Source organism: Vanacampus margaritifer, chromosome 1 (genome assembly GCF_051991255.1).
Source record: "Vanacampus margaritifer isolate UIUO_Vmar chromosome 1, RoL_Vmar_1.0, whole genome shotgun sequence".
Classification (NCBI taxonomy): domain Eukaryota; kingdom Metazoa; phylum Chordata; class Actinopteri; order Syngnathiformes; family Syngnathidae; genus Vanacampus; species Vanacampus margaritifer.
In genome coordinates, this window is record NC_135432.1 from 55147746 (window position 1) to 55171759 (window position 24014).

General features: G+C 39.1%; 2 protein-coding genes across 4 annotated transcripts in view; both read left to right on the plus strand.

Moving 5' to 3' along the window:
- Nucleotides 1–306: 306 nt before the first annotated feature.
- On the plus strand, nucleotides 307–9283 carry spint1a (serine peptidase inhibitor, Kunitz type 1 a). Its single transcript, XM_077555344.1, has 11 exons — nucleotides 307–499; nucleotides 590–1039; nucleotides 2405–2562; nucleotides 2643–2784; nucleotides 5449–5616; nucleotides 6780–6827; nucleotides 6903–7031; nucleotides 7123–7173; nucleotides 7266–7436; nucleotides 8390–8449; nucleotides 8542–9283. Exons 2-11 carry the CDS (start codon nucleotides 652–654, stop codon nucleotides 8724–8726), a joined length of 1500 nt encoding a protein of 499 aa, XP_077411470.1. The 5' UTR covers nucleotides 307–499; nucleotides 590–651; the 3' UTR covers nucleotides 8727–9283.
- A 2168-nt stretch (nucleotides 9284–11451) lies between these two features.
- Nucleotides 11452–24014, plus strand: part of LOC144041559 (pleckstrin homology domain-containing family G member 3-like) — a 29949-nt gene continuing 17386 nt past the window's right edge. For all 3 annotated transcript variants that reach the window (XM_077555345.1, XM_077555347.1, XM_077555346.1), the window contains exons 1-2: nucleotides 11452–11628; nucleotides 17283–17350. In XM_077555345.1, the coding sequence (XP_077411471.1) occupies nucleotides 17302–17350 (49 nt within the window). In that variant the 5' untranslated portion in view covers nucleotides 11452–11628; nucleotides 17283–17301. The remainder of the gene's footprint in view (nucleotides 11629–17282; nucleotides 17351–24014) is intronic.

Consider the following 24014-nt stretch of genomic DNA (forward strand, 5'->3'; position numbering starts at 1 on the left):
TTATCAAGCGCTATAATATGTAGATAGCATTTGGTCATGAAAATTATAATAAAGCATGTTCAGTTTTTCTCCACATAAATAGATTTGAAAAAAAATCCGACAATAGTTGAATTTGAGAATGCTGAACAACAACATGCAGTGAAAATCAGGTTTATTACAGGTACATTTGGTCCCAGGTCAACAATAGTTTGTTCCTGTACTTTGTGCAGGGTTTTGTAGTTTGTTGTAGAGGGGATTTGCGTAATGTGGTTAAGATAACGAGGGGGAGAGAGAGAGCGAAGGGCGTGGTATGGCGCGGGTGGAATTTCACTTCCTGTCTCTCTCAGCCAGGTGAGTGAAGATTGAGTCACTCGGCCGGTGTCGTCACACGCCACAGCGTTTCGTAGGAATCAAACTTTGAAGTCTTTCAGTTACTTAAGTGTTACCGACGACTAGGCTTGGCAGGACTTCACTCATTGACGGATTTTGTTCGGTTTTATTTTTATTTTTTAGTGAAAAGGTAACGCGGCCGCCTTTCTGTTCGCCCCTCGCGGCCTAAAGCTCCCAGGAAGGCATTTATAGTTAATTATTGGCTTTGGTTTCGTTACAGGTGGCGCTAGGAATCTGATTTTGAATTGTAGGGGGACTTTATTATTATTTTTTATCGTTACTATGGCTCGGTGGCCGCTGGTGTTGCTACTGGTATTTTTGGGGTGCGCCTCCAGTCAGGAGACGGGCGAGGAGTGTTTGGATACATTTAAGAAAGGCCGGGAGGGTTTTGTGTTGGACGTCGACGAGTCCGTGAAGGACGGGGCCATATTCATCTCGTCCCCGAAATTGGACAACTCCAGAGACTGCGTGGCGGCCTGCTGTAAGGAGTCAACGTGCAATGTGGCCTTCATGCAAAGGGGTGCTGAGGAGAACTCCATCAAATCCTGCTTCCTCTTTAACTGCCTTTATAAGAAGAAGTACGCCTGTCGCTTTGTCAGGAAGAAAGGCTACTACAACTACATCCTGGACTCCCTCTATGAAAGCTACCTGGAGGTGGATGTCCCACCAAGTAAGACTATTTGCGCACCCAGAGTACACACGCACACACACAGATCTTTTTCAGTGTACTAGTGAAGGAAATGTGTGTTGTGATGGGTCAAATGTGCCGTGTACATGGCGAAAAGAAAATATGATAATGACCTGTGAGCTCTCCACTGACTTTTTACATCATAACACCCCATACTTATTCACTTTTGACACAAATGTAATGTAATTTTCTTTAATGCTCTTAAGCCAGCCAACCAGTTGAGAAGTGGCTGATGTGCCGGGACCCAAAATTGGGCAGCAGACAGATAGTGATAGCAAAAATAGTTGAGAGTTGAGAACTCTAAACATGTTCTGCCTTCACTGTTTTGTATAAAATGGTGCCAGAAACAGAGTAAAGGGAACTTGTTGGAGATAGTTAAAGAATATTTTAGGACAATGATTCTCAGTGTGTTCACGCTTCAATTGCCTCAGTTTTATTTTACTCGTTCAAGTTCAATGTATTTGCATTGAATCATTGAGACTTTTTAAAACAATAGTTATTTAAGTAGTATAGTTTTTAACTTACCGGAAATATATTTTAATTAGCTCAGTATTCAAGTACAGTTTTTTTTTGCCTGTTTTTTTTTTGCTGTTGTTGCTGACAAACATCTGCTCCATACTTCAGCCCATTTATCAATAATATAATGCAAATGATACTACTGCCTGAAGCTAGCTTGGGATAGGCTCCAGCACCCCTGCAACCCTTGTGAGGAATAAGCGGTTTAAGTAAACGGATGGATAATGCAATTGACATCGCAAGTCGATTTAAATTGTGTGCCCATACATTTTCAAATTGTGCCCCAAAAATGTCATGTTATGGGCCACTGTCATTCTAGTCACTCTAAATGTTTGGGAACCATTGCTTTAGGAAATTGATAGTACAATCAATTGTATTCTTGTAACATTTTTTTTAAGTGTTAAATTGAATGTCACAATCTGTCCCTCCCTTGTAAAAACACTTTTTGTGTAAAAATCTAGATCTATCTAATCTGTGAATGACTTCTGTTTCCAAGAGTTTCTCATCTTTTGGCAATTACAAAATGAGCACTTAATTTTGTACTAATTAAATTTAAACTTCTCACCTCAAAATTGTTAAGCGATGCAGGGAGGTGGGGGGGTATATGTGAGGGAGGTCACATAACTAGGGTAGAAACCTCCACTTCAACATGTCCACACACGCCAAGGACTTACGGCCCCGGTGTAGTGTTTGGGTTCTCTTCTACCGCAGCTTCACTTTATTTGTGAATGTGTTGCATGCAGTATGAGCTGTTAAGAGGATTTAATTGGAATCCATGTACTACAATCTGTGGTTGTGTAATAAAACTGTCACCATGATGTGTCACTCTAGAGAAAACCGACCGCCCACCGGTGGCTAATGGAGGCCAGGACCGCGTGGTCCAACCTCAGGACAGCGTGACGCTGAACGGCTTGGAGAGCAAAGATGATGAAAAGATTGTGTCCTACATGTGGCAAATGCTTACCGAGTATCCCTATGCTGTTATTGAGGTGAGTCAGTGTTAGTAGCTTTGTTGAAGTCTCAAAAAGAGATGCATCCCGATAGTAACCAAGGCTTTGTTTTCATCCAGAAAACCGATTTTGAAGACCAGATTATTGTGTCCAATCTGACGTCCGGAATGTACAAATTCCAATTGACCGTCACAGACACTATTGGGCAGTCGGACTCGACCAAAGTCACAGTTCTGGTTCTTACGCCCGAACAGTCAGAACGTAAGTATCTCTGCTTAATTGTCAATTTTCCTGTGCCAATACATAAGAGTCAATATCACCATAAGGGGCCTTTTAGATTTTCCCATTTCACGGCAAATAATTATGAGCTATTTCATCAAACTTTGTAGAAATGCATATTTGTCAAGATCCCACACTTTTAATGAATTAACTACAAGCAGACAATATAAGTCAAGAATGCATGTGAACAGCAAAATATTTGAGATTGTTCACATGGTGGACAATGACAGAGTGAACATTTTGGCTAGCATTAGTATTTTATGATCTATTGCTAACAACGTGGTTCAGTTAGCAAGATGACTGTGCAGTTAAAAAAAAAAAAAAGTGTATTTAGAATTTCTAAAAGGTTTATATCAATTGATATTTCATTATGACAGTATGGCCATGTAAAACCTGACAACATTCAGCTACACACTTATGACGAAAATTGCTAAACGTAATCATGAATATGTACTCGGCAACTAGCCACTGTTTCAGAAAGACAAAATGCTTCATGGAGAGTGCCTCTGAAAACATCATCAGAGGCTTTCTTAAAGTAACACTTAGCCCCTTATAACAGGGTGGACAGCAGTTTCAGAGCCACATGCAAAATGTTCAATATGATCAAGAAAATACAATGTACATCATCGAAATGACCCATTTTCATCAATAATTTGTTGTGGACCGAGGGTCTCCAAGTCCCTATTGCAACTCGTTTTCCATTTTCCCTCCTCTGACACACCTGAATCAAATAATCAGCTCATCTTCAAGCTCTGCACAAGCCTGATAACGATCCTGATTTGATTCAGTTGTGTTGAAGGAAGGAGACACGGGAAAATAGGCTTGGTAGGGGCTCTTGAGGATCGACCTTGGAGGCCCCTGTTTTTATTGTGAAAAAAAAAAATTAGACTTGGTATCATTTATGCATTTACACACACTCTGTAGTTAGTAAATCAGTGTACGAGACATGCCAGATGAGGAGCAATAGTTTAAAATAATAGAGACTTTGGATTGTCCTGGTGACTTGACTTTGTTCAAATGTTGGGCCACATATAGTAAGACATGAGAGTTGAAGTATTTGTTGACGTGTCTTTTGAGCCCCTTCAGAGTCGCCTGTTTTGTTTCATGTTGGGACAATGCCCTTATGCTCATGTTGTTTCCTCGGGGCTTTTTACATACCTACATCTTTTCCCTTTATGTTCACATTTCTGTTTGTTTTACTCGGTATTCTCCCGTTTAGAAGCCAATCTGAACACTTCTGAAAAGATGACCTCCATGTTGTTCTTGCATTGTGGAACCTTTGTCTTTTAATGTGATGAAACCTGCCAAGACTTGTTGACTTAATTCCTACAGGCTGAATGATGGAACGTTAAAAAGATAAGAGAAGTAGAACGTTTGATCGGACCGCGTTATTCTCCACCACCCTTTATATCGAATCCACTATTGAGGTAATTTCCTCCGAGTACCGCCCATGACCTGCTGACGTAAATCCTCATGTTTATGTTCTGATATCTCTGGAAAACGGAAGTGAAGAGTGTACAACTCCCACTCACCTCCACCCCCGACTCAACGAAACCTGTCTGTCTGGTTTCACCTAAGGTTTCGTAAACGAGAACACTCCTCCACTCCAATCGTCCTCTATCAATTGAATGTCATTAGAAGACTTTTAGGTTCATCCGTTGGTGGTAAATTATTATATTTAGTTTAAGTGGTTTACCAAGTGCACAGTGTGGAATAATGTAAGGGCTTGAGCAATTTAGTTAAATTATCCATTAGTAGCTTGTTTGGAATGTGGGCTATGGTAGAAGCAGGAAGGGGGGAAAACGGAGCCAAGTTTCATTCAAGCTCAAATTCACTGAGTAAAAGGTAACTGTCTAAAATCTGAGTGAACATTTGAAGATCACCTTTAATAAACTACATCTAAATCCACAGATGTTCTTAATCATCTGTAAAAAGAAACTCTTAAAAATGGTTTGCCTTTATACAGTATAGCTACTAGCGAGGTAAAAATAATAATATTAAATTAAGATATTTTGATTTCTACCAGTGAGGCCAAACATTTGAGCCAAACTTGTACAACAGAACAATGTTGTAACTTGAATGATGTATAGTCAAAGGCAGCTCTTTGTAATGTCATGTAAGATGAGCATAGTACGTCTCATCAGTCGCATACTGAAAAAGTTCCATTTTCCTATGCGGCCCACACCGTTAAACAAGCATCCCTTTTTCTTTTACATGTCTCCACACACAATACCGTCTTGTGTAGTCTTTACTCTTTAAAGCAGACACCACAAACTGCTGGCTGTTGGGATGGGCTACAAAAACATAAGAAAAACACAAGATCAGGTTTCAGAAACAGTGACTTTTGTTGAAGGTGTCTGTTGTACGTTGAATGTCATTTGGATATGAGTGAGTCATAACTTGAGAAAAAGTTCAGTATGTCAAATGAATTGAACTGGCTGTCAATGTAAAACAGGGAAATGGCTTTTCATGCTGCCTAGTTTGGATATTAATAATGGTGACATTTGAATAGGGAGAACTGTTTTGCATGTTTTCATTGTTTTTAAGTACAGTATCTGTAAAAAAATAAAAAATAAAAGAGAGAGAGAAAAATACTAATAATTAACAAGGTACCAACTAACAATCAACTTTTTTTTTTCTTTCCAGATCACTGCATGGCTCCAAAGAAGATTGGACCATGTCGTGGCGCCTTCCCTCGGTGGCATTACAACGCTGCTTCGCAGAAGTGCGAGGACTTTGTGTTTGGTGGCTGCAGGGAAAACCTGAATAACTATCTTTCTAAGGACGAGTGCACAAATGCATGCTATGGCACAGGTACGTTTGCTTCTCCATCTGAATGATGTGTGGGGATTATTTGACATTTCTAAGAGACATTTTTATTCATGTGTGGATATGCAGTTCATGTCTACGTGACAGACTTGTTTACGCTTTGCCTTTAAATGGCAAATTACGCTGTTTGCATATATTTGCATGTATTCGAAGTATATGGAACATTAGAAACAACCATTTGTGTTTCAACTGCTTTAAAGCATGCTCATTATGATTTTTCACTCAAAAAGCAGAAGGTTGACTTTGACTAATATTTTCCTGTCAACCAGTTGCACGTAATTAGATTCTGTTCAGCCTGCCGCACACCGAGCAATATGCCCAAACATGACTTAAGTGGACCGTTGTGAAAACATCACACTTGGCAACTCTCCAACGAAGAGATTGAGCACCACACATCTAAAGAAACATAAAAATTGCAACCTCTGACCGACATTGGGGGCTGCACATACAGTATAATGTACTGTATTATTTTTTATTGAACCACAAAAACATGGCGTGATTGTCAAGAAAGATTTGCCACATCTGAGAAACTGATTGGTGGCCACGTTTACTGAAAGTGTACTGATCCGTTTATCCAACCGTAATATACATCAATAATCATGCTGAAAGATGTATTGCACATTTAGCCGAGTCCTTGAATAAACAGACATATTTGTCAGAGGAAATTGGCCAACTTCCAACATGGCAAATAAGTTATAACACCCAAAATTGCCAGGGATCCATTATGCTTTTTTCCTCGTCATTTTTATTAATCATGACAACTCGTGCTTCTTAAATTACTTCCTGGATTTCTGGACACATGCATCGAAGCCCTAGCATAATTTGTCCCATCACTATCAGACTGTGCAGGAAGGCGGAAGAGAAATTCAAGCTTCAGTGTAATAAAATTATACATGCCACTTGAGGTAATATAATCCCTGCATTTATTGGTCCTTAAAAGTGGACATGTCTAAAAGTCTGGTCTCCTTCATTATAATACAGAAGCACCAACCAGTAAGGAAGTGTCTGATGTCTTTAGTTGGGACAATTACGCTTTCCTGGCTGAAATGACTGTTCCACTTACCATCCGAATGTCTGGCAGGGCTACTGAATGTCTCCAATTGTTGTCTGGTAAAAACTACTTGTGTTTTTTTTCTCCTTTCCTTCAGAAAAAAGGAGTGGTGGTGGTAGGGGTTTACCAGTACCGGATCAACGAGGTATGTCATGATTTTATATTCTAGCCTGTATTATGTCTTAATGCTAATAGCGCTTTTCTATGTGCTCCATGGCAGAAAAGTGTGGCGTTGCATGCACCGCCGGACAGTTCACCTGTGCAAATGGCTGCTGTTTGGAACCAGGCTTGGAGTGCGATTCAATTGCTCAATGTAGTGACGGCTCAGATGAGCAAAAATGCAAGGACTGTAAGAATCTGTTTTTATTTTTAGAATTTATTGAGCTCACTTGGGTGAAATATAGGCTTACCTCAATTAATACTTTTTTGTTTTATGTCAGTGGACAACACATTTCAGATTTTGCTGAAGATTCCAGTGGATGAGCAAAAAGGTGATTTTTTTTTTCCCCAGAGACAAGATTGTATTAATAAAATGTCATCATTTATGATAATTTAATCTTAATTTCCTGTTGTTGTCACTCAGTGCGCTGCACTGAACCTCCACAAACGGGCAGCTGCAGGGACACTCTCACTAAGTGGTACTACAACCCCATCCAGCAGACCTGCATTCGCTTCAACTACGGTGGTTGCCAGGGAAACGAGAACAGATTTGATTCGAAGGAGACCTGTTTGAAGGTCTGCAGAGGAGTGACAGGTGGGTGGTACTCAACTAGGTTCATCATAGTTTACGAAAATGAATGAAATGCTGAAAAATAACATTGGAAAAACATTTTCGGTAACAAAATGTTTTGTTTTGTTTTTCAAAGAAAATGATCTGAAACAATTTTTTTTTTAACTAATTCCATCCATCCATTTGTTATACCGTATCTGCATTAAACTATGAAGCTTATACTTAATGTTCTGTGGACTTATACAATAAATATATTTGATTTGTGTGAAGTTCATCTGCGAGTTGAGAGTAAATTAACAGTTTTAAAAATTGTATCTTTTGAATTTTTATTGCATATCTATTGTGAACTTTTTATATATATATATATATATTTTTTATATCTTGCACCCAACAAATATCCTGTATTTAAAAACAAAACATGAATTTTAAATCATTTAAACCAGTTAAAACCATCAAAAACAAGTCAGAAATAAATAAAATATTCATCCATCCATTTTCTTAATAATGGAAAATCTAAACCTATTACAACCTTGGTACTCATTGACTTCACACCTTTTATAAACTAAATATATTAAATCACACCTATAGTATGTGGCATTCATGTAAGTCACTCGACCGTTTATTTTCCTTTTAGCACTTAAGCTGTTGTTGAAATAAAACTTTAGTTTGGACTCGTAATGTATTTTACTTTTGCCAGCATTTTTAATTTATTTTTTTGCCCTAGGTTATTTCCTCAGATTGGTGGCACTGGTAAAATTTGATAGCCCAGAGGCTGGGGGAAAAAATCACAGGGAAAATGTTACATATTATTAATATTAATTTCAATTTGTGTTAAATAAGGCCAGAACGGCTAATGTGAGCAGTCTTTTTTCTTTTCTTTTTTGCCTTCAGAGCGGTACGGAAAATGGATGGATGAATTTCAAATAATATTCGCCCTTTTTTGCTGATTTTGTGGATGTATTTGCTTGTTTTTCCAGAAAAAGATGTATTTGCAAGAAGAGAGGAGTTTGAGCGTAGAGTGTCTGAAAGTCAGACTGGTATGTACCTATCCTTGTAATTTAAATTCATATAAAGCATTCCCATTTTTTTCTTCCATCAAATGAACGATTGATGCCTTTTTTTTGTACAGGTGTTATAGCAATAGCGGCAGTCCTGGCTATAGCCATTGTCATCCTATTGGGCATCCTTTTGTATTGCTTCATGAAGGCAAAGAAGAAGTCCTCACAGCACCACCGTGTGCCTGTCAACAACGCTCCTCTAACCTTAGAAGACAGGGAGCATCTTGTCTACAACAGTACCACCAAGCCCATCTGACCCCACAATGTGTGTGGTAAATGAGAGCAGACGCCACAGCTGTTGTGTCATTTCCCGAATGAACTTTGATTGATGAGAGAGAGACAACGATGTCTTTTCACTCTAGAAGTGGAACTGTTTTGTGTGTGTAAAGTTTTCAAAGGCAATATGTACAGGAGGAGGCAGCGACTTGGAAAATGTGTGATGTTTAAATATTTGATTTTCATTCACTTTGTTTTAGCATTGTCTTGTTGACTAACAGTTCCTATTTAGATTAACAGAGAATTGAAGTCATTTAATTTGTTCAAGTACCTCTATATACTTCATTTAGCCCAGGTTTATACAGTAATGGTCTGTTACGTAATGCCATTAATTTAACTCATGTCTCCTATTTGTCATAATTATGTTTTATCTACTGCTTCTCACTCTCTTGGATAATATGAATAGCAGAAATAATCCATAATCTTGATTGTTATAGTTTTAAGAAGGAATGTTTAGTTTTTAAACATGTTTTTATAACAAGCATAATGCATTCATCCTTGATAACACATACCTAAATAAAGCAGTCTTGCTTATCACTTGAGAAGTTACTGAGTTTAGTGCTGTGATGGTTAAGGCAAAATACTGGATCAATGTGCTCAAAAGTATACTATATTCCAAAATTGTTGGATAGGTTGCAGTAAATATTTAGAATGTTTATGACATCACTATCGGCTATGATATACATTTTTTAAATGTAATCATTTAAGCCATTAAACTGCAAAGCCGTTGAGCTCATCAATTTGTTTGTGCAGGGATGGCACCACACTTGGTTTAGGGGTGCTATTAGCTCAGTCAGAAATCTGTAGTCTTGGTTAAGCCCTTTCAGAATTGTACACTATATTTTAAAATATATTTATAAATACACACACACACACCCATTGGTGAAGCCCCACTTCTGCACCGGTAGAGAAGAAACCCTGGAAAAGATTCCCAGTTCAACAATTCTCCATCTAATAACAAAAAACAATCATAACTCATAAGGTGGTGTATTTTTGTTCACTTATTAGCACATTTTGATTTTGTTGTAAGTTTGCAATGTTTTCAAGACTATGGCAACATTTTTTGTCATCCAGTGATTCCCCCATAGGTATATTGTGTAGAATCGTTTTGCCATCTAGTGCTGAACTAATAGAATGCAACGGCCTAAACTCGAACTGCGTGCATTTTGAAGTACGCGCACTACGCTGCCTCAGAGAGACCACACTAGCAAGCCTACCACCAATTTTAACGTTCGCTAAGTTTGTATCTGTAGCACTGCAGAAAGATGGCAGTGAAACATCAGCCTTGAGACGCAACCCGTAATATAATTACTGGACATATGTTATCTGATAGAACATATTTTTGCATGTTATTGAAATTAATAGTGTTTTGTTTTGTTTTTAACGAATGAACATTGAAAACTAAAAAAAAATTCTACACTTGTCTTAACTAAAAATATTTATGTGGAAAAGTTGTTTCATTAAAATAATAATTGTTACTACTACTTAATTAAAGATTGTTAATCAAAGATTGTGTGTATTTTTGCCGCCTATTACAGTAATTATACAATCAAGTATTGGTACAATAAGCGTGCCTACCTGTTTCAAGTTAGAACAAGGAAACTCGAATCACCATTGTCCATTTTGACCAGCAGATAGCAGTATTGCAGTGTTGACTGATCAGTGATCCCCAAAAAACTTGAGTCGGGTTTGAAGTAAAGAAACCTATTGAAACTTTCTCGCTCACATTATTTTAATGATGGCGCCTCAATACTGTTTTTGTGCCGTTGAATGAAAGTTGCCCCGTCGGACCGTCCTATTATCTTTAGTCCCTCGATGAAACGGCAATCAGCATAGTCCATTATTCCTGTATGGAAGGAGAAAAGTAGAGGGAGAAGTCGAGGCAAAAACGCCCTATCCTTTTAATCAGCCTCACATAAATTATCATCTAGCACAATTCATTCAGTGAAGCCCTCTTTTGTGGGCCAAACTTTAAGATGACCTGACCCTCATAAATGTAATGGTAAGCGTTACAATTTGTTTGTGTCTATTCACAATTCCCTGCCAAAGCATTCCTTTACAAAACAGTACTGTGAGAAAGAAAACACACATCATACAAACTTATGCATTTGATCAATCTGCTTTTCAATGCACAACTTTGTCTGTTTGCTTTTTTTTGTAACGTGTAAGTATAAATTATTAAATTGTTTTATTCACATTGCAAATCCAATTGTGGCCCACGATTTCAAAAATGTAAAGGAAAATTATATTAGTTGAATGTTGAAGAAGAAAGAAAGAAAGAAAGAAAGAAAGAAAGAAAGAAAGAAAGAAAGAAAGAAAGAAAGAAAGAAAGAAAGAAAGAAAGAAAGAAAGAAATTTGGTTCCTGTAGTTAGTAGCTTTGCACTACATGCCAGATGTTTGGAGGAAAACACAGCCGAGATGTCAAAAGCAGTCGTCCCTCTGCTACATTCATGGTCATCGTATATTTTGTTATCTACAGGCTGTTGGGACACGTTGGCAGTCTCCTTGTGCATAAAAGCTGGAGAGAATATTAACTTAAAGAAAATATTCATAATGAGACGTTTTCATAGTTGTTAAATACTCTTGAGCCTGCTAAAAACGATTTCCCCCAGCCTTACACATATTAACGACGGTAAGATTTTTCCGACATAACCTGAACGCACCGGGTATACTTTGCTGCTCTTGAAAGAGATGAAACGGTTCAGTCAGTTGGAATCTGCGCGAGTGTGAGGCAAGCCTGAAGAATGAAGATGTGCGTATCCCCGGGACTTTAACATGTGGAAATTAAGGAATTAACAGCGTGCCAGTGGTATTTTTACCAAGAAACTACCGAGTCAAACTTTTTACTCCTGTCAAAAGCTCGTCGGAGGACAAGAAATTGGTAAGTGTGCTACATTCAAAGCACGGAGCAAATCTTTGCTCACTTTCGCTGTTGTATGCAAACATTTGGACAATTACGTCAAATATAAAGATGATTTGAGACTGGAGTTAACATTGCTGATAATTACGGGTGCTTCTGTCTAGTACGAAAAATAACAATATACGTGTCAATCACGTTTTCGAACGTGATGGTCATAAACTAGCTTGTTTGAGCAGTTTCAAAGAGACAACTCAAAGCCGTTACGTGTACTGTAAATTTCACCGTAGACATTTACTGTATTTCAGCTATGAGTCTTCTTTGGCTCAGTTAAGCAAAACAGCGCAGCACATTCCTGACGTTCTGCTCTTCTCACGTGAAACTCCGGCGTATGATTCCTGTACTGAATTGCTTTTTGGGGGGTGTAATTTCACAATTCCAACGTTTGCCAGTTCTTTATGGGGGCGTGAGTTTCAGTGAGATAAGCGATGTTTGTGTTTGAACAGGACACTTTCAGTTAAAGGAACTTTGCACAGTTGCTTCACTCTTCTTTTTTAGTGTGTGGCTTTCTTTCTATTTAATGTTTAAGGCAAATCTTGTGAGACTAGTTAAGGTGCTCGATGCCACTGAATCATTTGCCATTTCCTCTTTCTCGCTTACCCCCCACGGTGCCCACATTTAACACAGCCAAAGCCAATTGTTCTCCTCTAATGAGTGCCCCAGTGTGATTCCTCGAGTTTTTTCTTTTAAAATGCAAGCTGAGCTAGGTCAATGACCAGCTGCCGAAGAATAAAGGAGCAAAATCAATCAGCTACTAGTGAAAAGTTCCGTCTTTTCCCTCTTTGACCCCACTTGACCTTGCAGGCAAAATATCTCAAGTCAAGATCATTTCAGGTCCAAATGTTGCCCCAGTACAATTAGCAGCCACCGTCCAGGTGGTCCAGACCGGAAACTGCCCAAGTGTGTCTTTAATCTGGCACGTCTAACTCATTCTTTCAGAATTACAACCTTGTTGTTGTGATGAAATTACCAGACTTCCTAATTTTGACACCATGCATATTAATTTTCTTCACATTCAGTGCTTGCTTGATGCTTGAAATTGCCCAAAGTTCCAGGTCAAGAGTCAAAGGGAAAAATGGAATCAAACGTGACACTTAGAATAAATAAATAAATAAATAAATAAATATATATATTTTATATATATATATTTTATATATATATATATATTTTATATATATATTATATATATATATATATATATATATATATATATATTTTATATATATATTATATATATATATATATTTTATATATATATTATATATATATATATATATATTATATATATATATATATATTTTATATATATATATATATATATATTTTTTTATTTTATTTATATATATATATATATATAGTTACGGTCCTGCTGAACCCTCTTGAATGCACAATGCAACTGGAAGTCCCATACATGTTCAGATGTGTAGCTGACAACTATCCAGACCAGCAGCCTTGTTCTTTACCTTTTACACAATTTCAACACATAACATACTTGCAATACACGCCACTACATGTAATTGTACCGGCTGCTTGTCCACCCTGACAACATGAGTTTGAACGTCTTTGAGATAAGTGGCCTTTGAATGAAGATTTTATTGACTTGTGTTAAAACCTGTTTGAAAAATATGCCTTTAGATAAGACTGGCCAGACAAGCAGTTGGTGCGTAGGGTATGGGCACGGAATGCAAATTACAGTGTCTTTTAAATTACAGGCATTTTTGCATCTTTGTGTGAATGCGGATAGCTTTAAAATGCATGCATGCAAAAAAAATCCCCTTTTATTGCATGCAAGTTTCGTATGAAAGGCTCAAAAATGTTGAAGGAACCTTTTGTTCTTTTTGACCAGCGGGGAACAATCATTCTCTCATTAAGGGCAATTTTGATCAGGGTGTAAACCGTTCATGGTGCTCCGTGGGTGTTAATCACACCACAACATATGCTTAAAAATCCAGTGGATTCAAATAAGTGGCTCATTTGTTGTGCTTGTGTGGGCAGCGCTTTTGTAGAAAGTGAGGATTTGATTGAGATGAAGAGAGAGTGTCAGGGTGTATTGTTTACCCCTGTGAATGAAAAGCTGTTAGTCTCTCGGGGCCTGTGTGTAAGAGGATAAACTGCAGTGCAGGAGTAATGTGGGAAAGACGGTGCTTGTATAGAAAGGCTGCTTGTCAGGGCGGCATTCTTCGCTGAGGAAGACGGGGTAAAAGGAGGGTCTTGCAAGATAAACATAGCGCCAGTGCTGAAATAATCCAAAGTTAATTTGGCCAGTAATCTCCTGTTTACCCTGTCAGGTTGGATTCATATTTGTTTTCCACATAAACAGGCCTTGACTGATGGTGTCCATGTTGGTCTGTCCCCACCATGTCTGACTGAAGATAACCCAGGGAACTTATGTCATGCTTGAAGAGTCTCTCGGGCCTTTTTGGGGCAGACGGCGAATGCAACATGACACGCTGGGCTCATCCGAGAGCAGGAGTTCTGTGGAGTATTTTTAGCTTTTTCTCCCACCAGCTTGTTCTGCATGACCAAACGTCAATGTGGGCAGTCAATTGTTGCTTAAAACAATCATCACAAGTGCCTGCTTGCACATAAAAGCGTTCCCTCGGGGCTCAGTCGCAGAGTAAAGACAGAAAAAGATCAGTCCTTAATGACTTTGCTTTGATGACTGTGAACTAAGGCTGGGCAATAAATCAGATTCATTCAATACATAGTCATTTTAAAAATCGAATCGTTGAAAATTTGCTAAATCCTGAAATCGATTTGTGTTTTTTGGATTATTAAAAGCTGTTGTTCTTATGTTGTGTTACATTAAAATGTTTTTGTAAGTTGTAATTTTGCACAAGTAGCAGAATGCTCGATGGGTGCTTTACAAGACATGTTTACGATAGCTACCAACTACTTAATTGTGGCATTTAAGAAACAACTATGAATGTTAAGTTTATGTTAAAAACAAATTTAGAAACAGTATACATTATTGTTGTCTGAACATTTTGCACAGGAATTATTTTTGAAGAAATTAAACCTTTAGATAAATGTTTGTTGGGTTTATTAGATTAAAATTGATTAAAATCTTAATTGTCCTGAATGTCTGTAAAAATCGAGATTTTATTTTTGGGCCATATCGCCCAGCCCTACTGTGAACTAAATCCTTGTTAAGCAGCATTAAGTAGATTATTACGATTCCTTGAACATTTATAAATTGAAGCAAAAATCATTGTCAATCAAATCATTTTGAATAAAAAAATCGTTCTTAATTGATTCTGAATTGAATCGCACACCCAAAAATCGGAATCGAATCGTGAGACATTCAAAGATTCCCACCCCTAGTAGACCCGCTAACTGGTTTCACTTTTCCCACCTTCCAGATGGCCCACCAAAAGGTAAAAAATGCTCTAGATGCCCATTGGCCCCAACTGCCAACACCCTTCCTCCCCACAGCCTTTTTAAAAAATAAATAAATAAAAAATTAGGTCTTGGCTCACTCTTCCACTGTACATGTTTACCTGTGCGCGTTTGTTATGCTTTCAAGAAAGGCATCCGAGCTACGGATTAGCGTAAAGCCTGGCAGTTAGAGGAACAAGGAAGAAGTGATCCATTGGTGCTCTTTTGTTTAATAACCTTTGGAATGGCTGCACTTGCATCTGTCTCCTATTAGGGAGAAAATTGCTGACTCCCTTGCCGTGGGTAATGCATCCATCAGCTGTGGGAACCAAACACTCTCCATTTCGGCAAAATGGCAGCCAGTTCAAGCACAGGTGCTCAACATGAATACTGGACTGTATGACATGTTTTTCTTGCGATTATACATTTGGCCACGTCTCCTCCCGAGGACAAGGAAAATGGAATTGTGATGTCAGCAAACTTAAGTGTAATCTAATGAGTTGGCATTGTTTAAATTGTGTCTGTATGTGGGATACTGCACACTGATATTTTTAACAGACTGCATTTCTTCAAGACTTTTATCGCTCTTTGATCATGTATGATGGGGAAACTTTTTTTTTTTTTTTTTAAACAGACGGCACATTTTATATTTCAGAACAACCCCGCCCCCCCCCCTCTCCCGCTTATAGAAAGATCAGTACTGTACTGTATAGTTTTTGTCCGAACATGGGCAAGTGGGGTGAGCTCGGAGGTCATTGTAGGTGGGATTATTAGGATTTCATTACTTGGGTAAGACAAGTTCAAAGCCTTACACCCAAAACATGAAGCCCACTTGAGCAAAAGACACACACTAGACGCACTACTTCAAACTCAATTGGCCGAAGTTGGAGCAAAGGCTATATAAATAGGCCTCATTTGTAAAGAATGTCATTCAGGCAGCGCAGTGTTGTATTGACATCAGCATGGCTGGGATCATTTACCATCACATTTGTCCCATTCGATCCATGATAAAGGTGGGTCTTCACTATGATTATTAGCATTTGTGTTAGGTTATAGGAATTTAGAAAAAAACAATCAAACTCAAATTGACAGCTATCCAGGTGGCTTTTCTTGTGTTTTTTTTTTTTTTTTGGTAAAGAAGCCGTTTTGTTAAGCACAGAGCTCTGTGACATTTCTCTTTGCATTCCTGCACATCTTAATTGGCACTCCTCCTGGCAATGGGCTCATTTTAGCCTCGGCTGGCTAGGCTGTCAGATCGGCACAGTGGCCAGCGAAAGCAAAATGGAACAATGCAATCCTAATCCCCGAATAATTTCTGCTCCTCTGATCTTGCTGGACCAAAGAATGTAATGTTGTAAAGGCCGCAGGCTCACTAGGAATCACAAATGAACACGTTCTCATGCACAGTGATGCATGTTAATTTACGGCAAGAAACCGGGAGAGGATCTAGCTGCGGATTTATTGTGAAGGGACACACCTCATTTTAGCATGAGGGACTGGAAAAATGCATGACAACCAGAGCTTTGTAGCTTTGATCTCAGTAAAGTCTTGAATGAAAGAAAAATGAAAGAAAAATTAATGTTTTTAAAAATGATCATCAGAAACAACCGTGATCAAAGGTAATATGAGCACATTTGTTTTTTGAGAAGTCTTTATCAAACAGGTAGTGAATGAATGTATCAGTATTTAAAAATATTGAGGTTTGTTGACACATCAAAACTGACTGTTATTGTAAAGGCAGAATTTTTATGCACACAATATAATGCTAATGTTGCTTTATTCATATTTTTTGGCTCAATCCTAACTGGTTCAAATGGTTCTGCTTTGGTCGCTACTCTCGAGAGCCAGTTCGACTAACTCTCTTCACTTCCCTTTCTCTCCTGATTAGCACGGGCTCATATCACAGTCTCCACCCTGCGTACATCCACCCAGGCTGCACTATACATTACAAAGTGGTTGGCACGAGCAAGACCAGAGCGGTGAGGAGGGGAATGACAGGAATTTCCTTTTTTACTTCCAGTAAGGTCCAATAACCCCTTGGCCTCACTTTAGCAGGCTACTGATGTCGGATTAAAATTAAAACGAAACGAGACTTGCTTATCTTCAAACTTAAACTTGCTGTAGAATGGGAACATACCAGGAAGGATCACCATTTCTCTGATTTACAGTACGTTTTAAGTTTTGACTAGACATGACGTGTATTTGGTCTTTTTTGACTCTTTGTTTTTGTTTTTTTTCAGCTCCAAGGGCCTGAGTGCCATGCCAGAGGGGTCCCATTCTGTTCTCCACCAGGGCCCAATGGGGGAAGGTAAGCCCAAAGCAGTTTGACTTTTTAATGAGCCATACCCTCTTAACTCATTCACTGCCATTGCCGGCTATATACGTCAAAAATTCATTTGAACTATTTATATTAGTTTAACATTTCCCCCCACTTTTGTTAACAAGAGTATGAAAACCTAGGGGAAAAAAATATTGTACATGTAGAAGAACAGATATCAAATTTGTGATTAATCTTGAGTTAACTAGTGAAGTCATGCGATTAATTGTGATTAAAAAATGTAATCGCCAGATGCCCCTAACTTTTAATAAACTTTTCTTTTTTTTAAAGAAAAAAATGATTATTTAAAAAATAAAATAAAATAACTTCTTTCTTTTTTTTTCTTTTTTTTTTTTTAAGAAGAAGAAAAGATTATTAAAAATTAGGGGCGTCAGGCGATTAATTGTTTTTCGTAATTTATCACATGACTTCACTAGTTATCTCACGACTAATCACAAATCTGTTTTAAATGTACAATATTTTTTTTCTAGGTTTTCATACTCTTGTTAACAGAAGGGGATTTTTTTTTTAACTAATAGAAATAGTTCAAATGACTTTTTGACGTCTATAGCCGTCAATGGCAGTGAATGAGTTAATCTGTTCATACACTCTTACAGTATTGTGAGCGCTTTAATTTTGTCAGTCTAGCCCCCCCCCCCCCTTTTTGCGTAGAGGGGTGAGCCAAAATGGAGAAATCCTGCAAGTAATGGCGTTGAGCAGTCCTCCTACACTCCTGTTTGGCTCAGAGCGGCTTTGTGTGTCTGTGGAGCTCTGCCAACCTCCACCACACAGCTGCAACCTCGCACACATCAAACCAGAATGTGTCAAAAGTCACAGACCGCTAAGACCGTTTGTCCATCGCCAGCGGTGATGACTTTGCGCGCACGGGAATAAAAGGGGGAACTCAAATTACATATTATTTTAGTGTTCATTATCTTGACTCGCAGAGCCGCGGCTTTGACACAGGGCCTCTTTGTATCTGTTTGCCTGCTCTGTCCCTCCCCACGCCTGCTCTCCACTCTGGGTTTCCTCTTTGGCTGAAGATTACAAATGTGTCAATGGTTCCCTTTTTTCCTTGGTTTCAGCTTTGGGCCAAAGAGACGTTTTGGCTGGAAGAAATGTGTGTCATCCACATTAGTGCTCGCTTTTCTTCCAAAGTCCACACCAGGCATTGATCGAACTGTACATGCGAACACGCGTTTTTGCAGCCGGTTTACATTTACCTTGACCCAGTTGGGAGAAATGTTATGGTGACTTAACTTCCTTGTTGTTGATGGATATGGGTGGATGTTTAGTAGCGGATGGAGAAACGAGTCCTTCTAGTCATTTGTGTGATTTTCTGATTGGATGTGGATGATTGGACACAAGGAATGCACACGGCGAAACCAGAATTGGAGTGTGGTCAAGGTAAACATTGCGGTGGTCGTCCAAACGTAGTTGCCCTGCAAGGTCAAAGGTTTATGAACTGAGCGAGGTGTGTTGATGTCCATTTTTTTTCTTGCAAAGTCTTTGTGAGTTTTGACCAGGAATGCATCTTAAAGGCATATCAATATTTTCGTTCTTCAAGCGACGGATGTTCCCTGCTATCCGATTTAAGCATTTGTTGCCTCAATAGATTATTTTTCCAGAGCAGCTGGATGACAGGAACATAAAAGCCCTCTCAGACTTTCCACCTGAGTGCAACTTGGCACACCATGGGGGGAGTATCCTACCGATCATATCCGACGGTGTTAAAAAGTTGACGTACATCTCAGTTGTCAGTTTGATGGTTGACGCTCAAACCGGCATCGGCAGACCTGCGGCGGCTCTCTCAAAGATAAGGACTCCCACCGATCTACTTACCCCCTGGCAGGAATGTAGCTGTGTGTGCAGAATGTACAGATTTAAAGGGCTTCTGGGGGACGGGCGGATCATCTCCATTCTTTGCAGCTTTTCCAGCCCAGTGGCTGTCGGGATGTGGACGTAGATAGATGATGGCAGCAACATTTTTTTTTTTTAATGGAGCTCCTGGACAGGAACTCTTTAACTGCTTAATTGCTTATTATGGTGTTAAAGCACACACGACCTTACCGGTAGCTAAAATGCTATATAATGTTATGAAGTTACACTCAACTCAGTTTTGAAGTGGTTGCAAATATTCAATCAGAAGAGTTATTGCGCAACATACCTGCTGCTACAGCCTCACTGTATTGTCTCAGGCGCTCTAACTCTCCTCAATAGCTTTTATTTCATTGTAAATCATTTTATTGCGCCCCACAATAGCATTCCTACTATAAAAGTCTTCCCCTAGATTACCCACATTAGTCACGCGCTCTCCGCAGAAACTCCATAAAAACAATGCCTTCCTCGACTTCCTCCAGAGCACTTTTCAGTCAGTTGATGTAGTAAGCTTACGCATGTAGACATTTAAAGGGATACTTGACTCGTTGAGCCATTTTCAACAGTAAGGAGATATTTTGTCTGTATTTAATGTGATAACTTTATTATTTTTCATGAACATTTAAAAAAAAAAAAAAACATTGCCACTGAAGATGGCATCACCTGTGCTGAGGAAACAGGCCAATCATGGCTCAGTTTGCTGAACAAACCCAGAAAACAGGTGAGCCATGATTGGTCGTTATATTTCCTCAACACAGGTGATGTCATCTTCAGTGGACAGCAAGTGGAAAAATGTGTTTTTAAAGGTGTTATTTGTACATGAAAAATAATGCAATTATCAAATTAATTCTGGACAAAATACTGCTGAAAATGGTTCAATGAGTCAAGTATCCCTTTAAGTGAAGTTATTTGTTCAAAACTTAATGAAACATGCAATGGCAAGTCAATTGTTTTAGAAAAATGGGGAATTTGCCTCTTATGATTTATTTCACGACTTGATTACCTCCTACGTGCATAGTTTGCAAACGTCTCGAATGTGTTCCAAATGACTGTTTTCTGCTTATTTTGTCTCGAGGAAGCAAGGAGGGAAAAATTTACTACTACCCGGCATTATTGTTCTGCCTTATCGGAGGTCAGCATTGTACTGATAAAAGATCTGGGTCACTGATGTTAAATTCCTCATTGGCCTGCTGTGAAGTGTAGTCAGTGATTACAGATGCCGAAACCGCTGAATAAACTGCGTCACACCTTTTACAACCCTGCACATGATTAACGGCTTAGTGTAAAGTAAATGAATCTCTTCCTCCACACTTAGCACACACAGCTGTCCTGCTAACAACCCACGCGGACTCTATAGAAGCGCTAACTTGGCAGCAGTGTGGTTGTAGTTCGTCAAACTGCCGGTAACGTTTACAGTGGACTCGCGCCTCCATCGAGCCCAGATGTGCAAGGAAACGTGAGTGTTGACTAGATTGAGGGCTTGGCTGAGTATGCGAATGCCTGAAGCATTCTTGCCCGCGGGGGGTGAGATGTCGATGAAGGGGTTTCCGAAGTGGATCATCACATGCCTATACACTGAGGTCACTTGGCACGGCTGGATCCTTTCAGAGCTGGGGCCGAGCACACGGGAGGTTTACAGGATTAAGTGTGAGCTTTTCCTGACAATTTGTGCCTGCAAGACTGACAAATGGGCTGCCCTTCCATCAAAATTCCTGAATTTTATCTGTGAACTTTTTAAGAAAATGGATTGAGGTAATATCATTTCCCGGTTTTGCCAATCTATCCATCTTTTATCAAAATACATTCTTAAAGTTAACAATAATGTCTGGATATTTTAACAGAGTGCAGATCATTTTACTTGTAAAACACCAAAATTCCCCCAAAAGGTTCCCAGCCCAACATTTTGACCTTGAGTGTCGGTGTGGAATGCAGGTTCAATTTGTGTGTGTGGGCGCGCGCATGCGTGCATGTGCACTCTGCTGGCCACTGCCATTTATTTACTCGCCTTCGGGCTAATTATTAACATTGAAATCTTCTTGTGGGGCAAATGCTGGTAGACTAGAGTTATGAGAAAACCTTAACCTTAGCTGTATATTCGGAGCACAACACACAAGAAGTGACGCAAATCCTCCCATCGTTCTGGTATATTAAACTAATCTGGGTCTTGTGTAAATCCTGGCATTTTGGCTCCTGCTGTTTGATAATGGTGTGTGATGACCTCAGGGTCTTATCCTAGAACGCACCCGGTGCTTGCAGCCCTTGCCCTCATGTTGGGTAGCCATTCACATTACTAGGTGGGAAGGAGCTTTTTCCCAATCTTTTTGTGGGGTGTGAGAACATGAAAAGGGAAACCTGGAGGCTAGCACGGTCTTGTAGTGCGATAGATGATAAAATTGGGATCCAGTAAGGGTGACCATGTCAAGTGCTGTGCCTGATGATTAGAAAGACATGTTAGCAATTTTAGTGATTGTTGTTAAATAAGGTAAATGTTTCCTTGTTATGTGAGTGAACTTAGAGTAGATACCAGCCTTAAAAGGAAGTAGTCATTTCCACATTTTTACGTTCGTTCATGCCACAGGTAAGATTCTGTTGGTACTAATAATCATTCCTTACAAGGCCAGAAACAGATGGGTTGACTAAAAATGTTGAAACTGATGTTTCTTGTGTGTGTGGCGAAAAGGTAAAAAAAAAAAAAGTCAAGTAGAAAGCTTGAGTTAGGACAGAGCTGTCTCAGGAAACAAGACTTGACACAGGGCCAAGAATGCATCAAGGAACCAGACGATAGAATAATCATTTGACCAGACCTTTTAGTCCAGTTTAGTCCGACACTATTGTTTGTTTTCTCTCTTGTTTGAAGGCCGTTTGATCAAGTGAGAACACAATCAAACTGTGTGTGGACCACCGATGGTCAATCAGACAATCTGGTGTAGGGCACTATTGATATGGTAAGAAAATAAACCAACCTCATTTGTATCCAACTGGCAAATAAATGGATCTAGATTAGCATAGTAGGGATTTCTTCATTTGAACACATATGGGGTGAGCATGTAGTCTTATAGTTAGCACAAATTCAGCCTGGTAGAATGGAAATGAAATCATTATGTATTTATCAACAATGGCAATTTAGCTCTATGTTGTGCTTATTCTCAGTTTCACTCACTTCTGTGTACACCAAAACTTTGCGGGACCTTGACTTATGAGTTCAATTTGTTCACTGACCCAACTTGTAACTCTGTGTACTTGTACTGTATATCAAGCCAAGAAGCTGATGTGAAACCAGTTAACCCTACATCAAAAATAAAAATAAAACCGGAATAAAATAATTTAATATCACTGCTCATCATTCTGCTTTCGACATAATGTACTATCAAATGTGATGACAAATACAAGGTGCGACAAGATGTGATACACTTTTACTCACCTATTGGAACATGAGTCAGTATTAATCAAGCAGGAGTGGTTGTGTGGCGTGTTACTGTCAGCAAGCGAAAGACTCCCACCCTTTTGAGGAAAATGCTCCACACAAACGCAAATGACAGACATGCCATTCGCTGGAAAACTCTGGAGTAGTTGTTCGGCTCCCCCGCAGCGTGTTGATGGCAGGATTGTGCATTCCTGTACGCTCAGGAGAGAGAAGGATTTGCATTCAGCGTTTTGGATTGGATAAGAGCCCAATTTTGTTAGAAAACAAAAGTATCAAGTGGGATAGTAGTGGAAAGACTTAATCACTAATTCAGAGCAGAGTTTTTGATTCATGTAAGTCATAAATGCGTGTCATTGTTGGCAAATCGCTCTTCATTCTCACTAAACCATACGTTGTTTTGTTTTTGTTTTTTGCTTTGATTCTTCTCATCACCGCTGTCCGTGATGTCACGCAGCGTAAAAGAGATTTTGAATTTGTAATTAGCATTGTCTACTGCCAATGCTTCCAATTTACCCTTTGGAGCCTGCATTATTCACGACTCGCATTATCACCTCTTATGTAGTTCCTTATTGTACTACGGACCACTAAATACAGTTTTACTCTCTTATGCTATGATAGGCAGACGCCAGGTAAATAAGCAGGTCATGTTTGTTGCCTGTGTCAGAATTTGCATTGTGGTCTCCACACTGACGCTTGTTTGCATTGCATGACCTGCTCATAAACTGAGTCATATCCTCACAGGATTTTGCAACCTATGCGAAACGTGGTAGTTGCATGCTGTGTCTTATCGTTTCCTAAGGGAGTGTTGCAATCCATATTTGTCCTGATACATCCCAGATCATTTCAAAGACATTATGGTTGGAACGTTCATGACTCATGTCTTGAGGTTTCTACAGTAAGGTAAGCATTCTGAGATTCACACACCATATTTTCTAATGTCCCCTGGGGTGAATTATTTCTATCATTCCAGTGACTGCGTCCTTTTAGAAAAGTTAATTGCTAGGTGCTCTGGAGCGTTGCTTTCAGCAATCTGTTCTGCGGAATCATCACTATGACATCAGAGCTTGTGAAACGACTTTTCTGATAGTAGAGACGAGCCTAGACTTTACATTACAAGCTGTAGACTGATGTAGTCATCAAGCTCCTTAGTGAGTAAATGTCCCGTCTGTTTTCAGCTTTGGGACCAGACTGAAGGATTCACCGGTGTGTGTGCGTGTGGCACGACCTCATTTTTAATCATCATTCACAACAAGCCAAAACAATGATATTGCTGTTTTAACTACATTTGGGAACCGTGTTAAAAGCGAGCAACCAAAAAGGAGGAAAGTCATGCTTGTTGTATTAATTTAGCTT